Source organism: Eupeodes corollae, chromosome 3, assembly GCF_945859685.1.
Source record: "Eupeodes corollae chromosome 3, idEupCoro1.1, whole genome shotgun sequence".
In the NCBI taxonomy this organism is placed as follows: Eukaryota; Metazoa; Arthropoda; class Insecta; order Diptera; family Syrphidae; genus Eupeodes; species Eupeodes corollae.
In genome coordinates, this window is record NC_079149.1 from 50,193,495 (window position 1) to 50,202,633 (window position 9,139).

Here is a 9,139-nt window from a genome sequence, read left to right on the forward strand (position 1 = left end):
GGCTGGTCTAACTAAGAACGATGAAGAGTTTACTTAAGAAGTGTTTATTAATAAGTGGTGTTAGTATATAGATAATTAACTATTTGTATATATATACTTTACTATAAAAACACTTGTGATATTAATATTTATAGTTTTAATATCGAACAATATTGAAGTTCGATATTATTCAGTTTATTTTATTCGATCATATTTTCTTGTACAATAAACATCTTGTTTAATTATGTTAAATTAAATTGTTTTCTTAATTATAAAATTGGACTTCTTGGAATAGTCGTTGTAAAAAAATCCAGTGCGGTTAAGCTTAGGTTAGGTTATAGTGGCTGTCCAAGATGGAAACGGACACACTTAGGCCAGTTTAATGGCCAATTGTGATACCACATGAATCTTGAGGCTTCCTCCTAAGCACAGATAATAAATATATATAAATAAATTTATTATCTGTGCTAAGAGGTTATTACCAAGAATATAATCAAAAAGAGACTCAACTCTGTGGTTGATATTCGTACTGCCCCATAAAATATGATGAGCGTTAGCATCGCTCCCAATAATTAGGCGGATCCTTTGCCTATCCGCTTCAGCGGCGACTTTCTCCAGGGTTTTTTCAGGGAGAGGGCCAAGGTGGTCATGCCCAAGATACGCCGATACCAGCGGTTAAGCTTACACGCCTTAAAAATATTAGGAAAAATCACGCACAAAGATTTTATTTAAAGGTGCTTTCGAACTTTTACTGCACTGAATGTTTCGCTTTTAAAATGATTTTGTCTCATCTTCAATTTAAGATAAGTTTTTTAAACTTTAATTTTGAAAAGCTCCGTTCAAACGATGTCATTGAGACGCAAGTTGTGAAATAACTTCTCATCGCCAATTTAACAAAAGGCTGTTCAAATTTAAGAAAATTTCTATAAATGTCAAGGTAATTATTGAAACCCCAGCACGCAGTTCATCTTTCATACCATGCAGCAATATGGTCTGTTGAAAAGCTGACAAAATTGATGAAATGTCTTTCATGGGCTTGGACCGATGCAAAAGTGTTTCCTCTTTCAACATCAAACCAGCATCCTGAGCCTATTTTATCCTGGCATAGTTTTCTTCTTTTTTGTTCATAAACAAATATGGAAGACTTGCATTTCGTGTAATAGTGAAAAGAAAATGCATTCTTATTTTTAAGCTAAGGTGAAAAGTATAGAAACGAAATTATTGTATTTTATTAAAACGCTAGGCGCCCTAGAAATGTTATATTTTGTTTAAAACTAAATTGCACAATATACGGAGACATGGCATAAGGCTACCTTACTACTGTCAATATTATAATTATCAACCAAAAATACGAAATGAAATAATATTGAAGGTCAAGCTACATAAAAACCTTTTATATTTTAATTCAAGACTTTTTGTTTGGGACCTTATACCTTCTCGTATTAAGGTATTTCATTTACATATTTTGTTCGTTGAAAGTTCATACAACTAAAGGTGCGAGCCCATTTGAGAGTATTTCTGCTAGTTAACTCTCGAGACCAACTCTCGGGAGACTGTAAATTTGAGAGCCAAATTTTAGAAATTTTGCTATCGCCAGCTCTCTGCTAGAAACTTGAGAGTTTTCATGCTGAAGGAACTCTCATAATCGTGTCCACTTGATAGATTTCTTCTGCTCGCATATTATCAGTTGGCCATGTATTCTTACTAGCGAAGGGTTTCATATGCTTTAATTATCAGCACTGTTCTTAACAAAGAATTAAAAAAAAAAATGTTGGGTCAAACCGTGGGTAGATCGTCATGACCAATTCGGTGCGGGGTCTACTCTTTCAAGAGAGCTACAAATTGAAGATCTTTTGCCGTTTGTCAGTTAGTGAAATTGAATTTTTGATACAAACCGTTGGACCCATAACTTTTCAAAAAGATACGCAATTAAGGGAAGCCTTACCAGTATGCGAGCGTATACTGGTAAAACTCAGATTTTTAGCATCCGATAAGCAAATGAATCCTAACTCGAAACTTCAGGAATTCCAGGCAGGTTTTCGAAGTCGATATTCCACGAGAGCTAACATCTTTATCTTAAGAAGCATTGCAGGAACTTTTCTAGAACAAAAATATAAGTTATATGTATTTTTCGTTGACTTTAAGGCAGCCTTCGACACAATCGATACTATATAATGCCAGAATGACATCAAGGTTTGACAGAGTCTTGGAAAACTTTTATGATGGAAATCATGCTACAGTATGGAACGGTAATGAAATGTCGCAATGGTTCGTATCCTCAATGGGAGTAAAGCAAGGATGCCCCCTAAGCCCAAATCTTTTTGCTTTGTTTATCGACGATCTTATTGACAGTTTACCTGGTGAAATAGAGTTTGCGGGAATGGCGATCAAAGCTCTCTTATTTGCTGATGATGTTGTGCCTTTTGCATATTCACCTGCAACATTACAATTAATGATCAATCGGCTTAGTGAATACTCCAGGTTGTGGAATGTGACGGTCAATTTAACCAAATCCAAAGCGATGGTCTTTAAAAAGGGGTCTGGCAGAGTGTCAAGGAATGAGTAGTGGTACTTAAACATTGAACCGATCGAAGTTGTGAGAGCCTACAAATATCTTTGTATTATTATAACCAGCAATTTAAACATGGAAAATCATTTTAAAAAATAAACTTATAAAATCTAAAAGTGCTATTAGCGCGAATTGGAAGAAAAGCTTCGGAAACAACTTAATTTCACACAGTTTTAAATACAAGGTTTTCATCGCAGTTGCGGAATCCATGATGATGTATGCCGCGCAAACTTGGGGTTTTGAAAAAAATGAAACGGTTGAGAAGTTGTTGAGATTTTATATAAAAAGATGTTTCCAGCTACCGATCAACACACCGAACTACATGATAAACATCGAAACTGTATTGTCACCCCTGTTTATCAAAACACTTAAGTTACATGTTGACTATGTACTGAAAGTGCCTAATATGCCAAGTGGAAGATTGCCAAAAGTAATAGCATTGTATACGATTCAGAAGAAGGGACTTCGGTATGAGAAACTAATGGAGCTTCCAGACTAATGTGATTTTAACCTGAATTTAAGCCATCAGATAAATGACAAAAAAGTAGTAAAAGATGCCCTCTATGACTTATATAGGGTTGGCTGTATCAACATGGCGACGTCTTCAGTTCATAGATCAACCTACAACATACTGAACCATAACCTGTGTGAAGAAAATTATTTTCAGGCTGAAAACAATCAAAAACTTATATCAGCAATATTCAAAATGAGAGGAGAATTGGTAAGACTTAACTTCATACCACATCGCGAAGACTTGCCAGTTTTTTGCACTCAGTGTAACATGGCAGTAAGAGAAGATATCATTCATTTCATTGGAATATGTCCTATCTTGAAAGAGGTACGAAGAAATTTTTTTGTCAGCTACACAGAAACAGAAACGGAGGTGCTAGCGATGCTGAACTGCGAAGAAGAGGTTACCCGCTTCTATAGGTATTACCATTGAATAATTACAAATAGAAGTAGACACAGAACATTGCTCAAACGACACCAGCGACTTATGAGCCTTCAGTCCCTTTTTCGGATTGCAGTATGTGCAATAGGAAGAATTGTGAGAGACGTCTGTCCAGCAGTTTTCAACACTTTAATAGACAAGTTTTTGAAGGTAAAAACGAAAAAATGTATTTTCAAATAACATTTTTTATGTGAACAAAAGACATAGTTTCCACTGCTTTGCCATGTTTACTCTCGACAGCTACTCGGAAAAAACACACTCTGTGTTGTACGAACTGTGTTGGTATTCCGCGAGCTTATCTCGGATAGTGGTAAACACATGTGTCCACTTGCGATTGTCTTTCAAAAAGATCGAATGTCGAGAGTAATTAGTCAACTCTCTGCGAGCTACTGTCCAGACTATGTCCACTTGCGAAATCGCTCTTGAGAGCAGTTTAAGAGTGACTCGCAGCACTTTTACTCTCAAATGGACACCCACCTTAAGGTACTGTTGAGAAGAGCTAGTTTCTATTCAAATTAAAATACTTTTAAGTTCTTTTTTACTTTTTATTATAAATGTTTAAAACAATGATTTTTCTTATTTATTGTTGAAAACAATGTTAAAAGCTTTTTGCGTTTAAACTTAATTCAATAATATACTTTATCTTAATTAATTTGTTAGAAAGATGTGTGATGATTAACTAAGCCTTGATATTATTCATCAGACTTTTCAATATTCGTAATAAAAAAGCTCAGAAAATCATCATAATCTTCAGTATCTTCAATCAATGACGTTATTAATTGTTCTTCGATAATATCACTCGAAGTTGTTGATGAAACTGGTGAAAACTCAATAACTTTGTCTTGAAGTATATCATAGTTATTATCATAATCGTCATCATCATCATCTTTGTTATCCATTGCAATGTCTTTAATTTCACTTATTTTTTCCAAGAAAAGCTCAAGTTCCAATTTTAAATCATCATAAGGCAAATAATCCATAGTTTGAACGCAAATTGATACATAATATGTATCAGCATCTAAAGTCTCTTCAAACTGTTTCCAATATTGCATATATTGACTATATGGAACTAAAGTCGTCTCTTCTGAGGACAAAACTTGTAAATAAATAAAAGGATCCAAATCAGTATCGCAGTTGAACGAATTTGCGCTGAAAAAAAAACAAGAATGAAATTAATAGAATTATAAACAAATTGAGTTAGAATTTGAGGCAAACCTCAGATGAACAAACGGTTCGAGGAAACTTAAAAATTCCAACCAAACATATTTCGGATTTTGACTTAGACCAACTTGCCCGAGGTATCTAGCCACCATGTCCCTTGTGAAGATATGACGCATCCACATCCATAGTCCACGGTATATTCTTTCTAAAAAATGAGAAATAGATAGGACAGTGTAGTGTAGCCTTCATAAAGCTCCGAAAATATTAAATTTATAGATTGTAGTTATAGAACACAGTTTTTATAAAGTAGTACAAGTTTGTTTTGGAGAAATCGGATGGTCCCGGCAGTTCTGATTCAATTTTCAAATCCCACATTTTTTATATAATCCTAAAAAAGTACCTCTATACTTGTCAATGCATCCGAGCTCAAGCAAGAACTGTTGGGTATTCCTGGAGATGAGACCATTACAGCTCAATTGTTTGAGGGGAAGAAAGAGTGAAGATTGTTTATACAAATATTTGTAAGGACACAAAAGACATGATAAATTGTGGTGGTGATCAAACGATTTAAAGTTCGGTTATAGAAAGCAAACTTGTTTTAAGGACGCCTGTCAAAATAAGAGAGTTATTCTTAAGGTCTGTACGATGAAGGACTCTTCAGATTACAACCAGATCGGAAGATGTCTACATTTGATAAGCATCGATAATTTAGAAACGTATTTAATAAGTAAAAAGTAAATAAGGATGCTTAACAACTTGTTCAGAACAGGGTTCTACTGCCTTAACATTTTTAACCGTACAGGTGTGCGAGTAATGTCAGTAATTGAGGAGGGGTACAGCTTTTATTCCGAGTTCAAAAGGCCAAATTAAGAAATAGCTTTTCATATCAAAAACTACTCTTAGCAATTTCGTCAATTCTTCGCCATAATCTCGAACCTTTGGCATGTCAGCACTTATAATACGCCAAGGTATAGTAACTTATTACGTGTCCAAAATGTTCATTGACTCGCTTACTCTAGCTGCAATCAAAGGTGAAGCTTTAAGTCTAGGTTGTTCAACTTAGGCGTTAAGTCTATTGGTTCAACAAAAAAAATTGGTTTAACTAAAATTTCAGGTTAAAGTGACTTCTGGCTAAGAAAGCAACACACTCAGTCCAGTTCTTGGTCCTGAATCTAAAGATCTTCTCAAATTGTTTAACCATAAGGAGCTTGTTATGATGATTTTAAGTAGGAATTTGTTTGATCACAGAGATCGTTATATTAGAAGTCTCCTAAGTGGAGTCGTTGATTTGTGATAAGGCAACACATGTGCAAAGAAAAAGAGAAACTGTTTCAGTTTCAAATAGAACTCACAAAATACTTGGCATAAATAAACCACCCCCTCTAACTTGGAGGCTCTTTTGTGGCTTTGCTGGGTACTGTACTCAAATTACAAATTACGTATTCGTAGCTAATACCTACTTACCTAATACTCACCAGCTGTAAGCGGATTGTGACCGTCTCAATACTTGTCGGTTTTATAAATGAAGGTACCTAACTAGAGTAGCACAGCTACGTCGTTTCCAGGACTATTAAAGTTTCACCCACGGTCCACAACAGGTTATACAAAAAATACCTACCTACATTCATTTACTAATATGTATAATAAAACATAAGATCTGGCTCCTAGCTTCTTGAGCTGGCTCAACTTAACATAGTGCAACTAGTTCTGTTGTCTTGTTTAAAATCAATGTGAAAAGAAACATACTTACCCCAATAGAGTTTCTGCGAATGAGTAAGAATACAATCGGCTCCATTCTCCAAAAGAGATCTAACAATTTCTGACCAATGTGTATCGACGTTCTTGGTATGATCCTTGTAGAGCATTGGATACTCTTTGACTTTCTGTATAAAAGCATAAATAGCTGCAAATGAATAATTGTGAATTTGAAAACTTTCATTGGGATTTGTGGTCATTGTTAAGCTTAAGCTTTTAATTAATTGTTAAGAGGTAATATAAGAGGTATATATTATTTTTATTAAGATAGATTATTTTTATCGATTTTGATTTTCCAAATAAAACTACAAAAACAATAAACAAAATGGACTACGGAAATTGGATGATTGAGAGGAATCAGGAAATGTTACCTATTTACTTAAGAATAGCGGTAAATATATTTTACATTATCTACCCCATCTTAATTCCGGTGAACATATTTCCAGTCTCTCCTAAAGTATTTTATATAAGCATACATATATTCCAATAATGCAAAAGCCATCCATGTGAATGTTGTGTATACTTCATTACGAATACAGGGTGGATCAGAAGTGACTTCCTAATTTTAAGTTATAATAACTTTTATAGATATGAGATCATTTACATATATTGTTTCTGAATTTTATTTTAAAAGATCATTCCAATGTATTTTGAAACGTGTTTTAAAAAAAGGAACAATTCTGTATACAAAAAGGGTTAATTTTTTTCATATTAGGTATAAAAATGTGATCCACCTTGTAAATAGATTGATCTTGTGTGCATTAGTGTGCATGATTTCTTCATATCTATTGTGAATGATTCTTATACATTAGCAACAAGGTTGCAAAATGTTGCTACAAATCCATTGACGATGGCGGGCAACAGTTGACAGTTAGTTTTAAGTAGATAAGATGTGGGAGTGGAAGTGTTTTAAATTGGTGAATTTCTGTGAATAAAGTTCGGGGTTTTTAATCGAAAAAATAAAGAAAATATCATTAAAAAATTGTATTAATAATATTATAATTTTATTGGTAAGTTCAACTTTTAAAGAAATATCTCTTTTTTTATATATCAGGGGCTTTATAAAAACACTTAAACCTCTTATGTATGTATGTGTATGTATACTTTGAAGTGTTAGAAATAGCAAAAGAATCAGTAAAACGGTACATTTATTTTACTGGGTTGGAGTCAAAATTCACACTATCCGTTTCTTTTGAGGTGATTTTCACCCCCATTTCGAAGATTTCGAGTTGTATTTCGGCATAGCTTGGCTAATGTTGGGTTTTAATACCCCTACATTCAAGTCAAGGCGGTCTTTTGTGTAATTCCTCCGATATGATTGCAACGATGGAAATCGAAAAGGATCTTAGAGACCAATTGAATGTTTGTGTCGAAAGATGAGAATGAGATCAAACTAGGTATACTTAATTTTTCTGAGAACTTTCTTAAGGTGGCATCTAACTCGGTTCAGGAACTTTTTTGTGTGAGTTCAATCTCAGATTGATGAGTTCGATCTCAATCAAAGCTCTCCAAATGAGCAAACACTTGGTTACCATGAATTACGACCTAACAAATTGTTGAGTATGGTATTTCTCGGATTCAGTTGACATAAAACCGTAAGGATTTAGGTATGAGTTTATTATAAATTATGTAGGTACGTAAAGAATTTACGAAGAAAGAAGTTGTACGATTGGTGAAGTTTTTGTCGTTTTAGTGAAAAAACTTTTGCCGAACAATTTTTTTTTTCTTAATTCTTTTAAAAAGAACTCATTAAAATTTGTTGATTTACATTTACATAACTAAGAGAGGAAAAGAGCTTTGAGATCGAACTAAAGTTTCAACAAGTTCTGTTGAGCGTAGTACCCGTAGCATGATCGTTAGCGCGACAAATCGACAAATCCTCCAAATGTAATTTCTGTCATAAAAAGTGCTTTCTCAAATGAGCGGTTCGGAGTCTGCATTAAAACTGTAGGTCCCCTCTATCCTTGACATGACTCGTACACAGGAATGTTTAAGAGTTGTAAGTCACTAGAACCTGGTTCCAGTGGAGGATCAAGGGGGGGGGGGGGGGTTTGAAGCCCTTTTTCAATAACGAAACACAAATTCATCAACTTTTGACCAGTGGACATAAGGGACATTTACCAAAAAGTGGTTTGCTGTCAAAAACAACTTAAATTTTAGTTTTCACTTAATTTAGAATTAGGAAAAAAATTTAGTAATGCTTTAAATTATGTTCATAAGAATTTTTTCTAAGAAAAAGTGAAAATAGTCAGGATCTTAAAAAATCTTAATTAAGAGATCTTCATTGCATTTGTAAAAAAAATTCGAACTTGAGCTTTTAATCAAATATAACATTACAATGTTTGAAAAGTCGAAAAAGTGTCTGTCTTGTCTGTCCTGGCCCCTACATCCCAAACCCTTGTGTCGATTGAGGTCGAACTGTTTATTATAGTTTTAAATCAATTAGCGTGAGGGATTTTTTGTTTAATTTTTTTTAATACGAAAAAAAGAGCAGTCCACATACAATTTTTTTTGGTTAAATTCGATTTTACCAGAATAGTAGCATGTAACATTTCTTAAGGCAAAACTCGATATCCCAAAAAATGGGTCAACTCACCATGTAAAATGCATATTTATAAGCACTAAACAACTGCATACCAAAAATATTTTAAACACAAACCCCGCTCTATTGATTTTCCAGAAAAAATTAACTTAGTACAGTAGACGCTCGATATAGTGAAGTA

At 33.9% G+C, this 9,139-nt stretch overlaps 1 protein-coding gene across 1 annotated transcript; it reads right to left on the reverse strand.

Annotated features, from left to right (window-relative positions):
* Positions 1-4,192: 4,192 nt before the first annotated feature.
* Positions 4,193-6,725, reverse strand: LOC129950461 (uncharacterized). The gene is made up of 3 exons (XM_056062400.1): positions 6,412-6,725; positions 4,716-4,866; positions 4,193-4,649 (listed from the first exon to the last, which is right to left on the reverse strand). Exons 1-3 carry the CDS (start codon positions 6,614-6,616, stop codon positions 4,193-4,195), a joined length of 813 nt encoding a protein of 270 aa, XP_055918375.1. The 5' UTR covers positions 6,617-6,725.
* Positions 6,726-9,139: the final 2,414 nt, after the last annotated feature.

What these genes read in the sequence shown, in the direction of transcription:
- LOC129950461 (XM_056062400.1), bottom strand. Translation starts at nt 6,616, where the DNA reads ATGACCACAAATCCCAATGAAAGTTTTCAAATTCACAATTATTCATTT. An exon ending in TTCGCAGAAACTCTATTGGG is followed by an intron (nt 4,867 to 6,411) that starts GTAAGTATGTTT and finishes CTCATTTTTTAG; the next exon opens with AAAGAATATACCGTGGACTA. An exon ending in GAACCGTTTGTTCATCTGAG is followed by an intron (nt 4,650 to 4,715) that starts GTTTGCCTCAAA and finishes TTTTTTTTTCAG; the next exon opens with CGCAAATTCGTTCAACTGCG.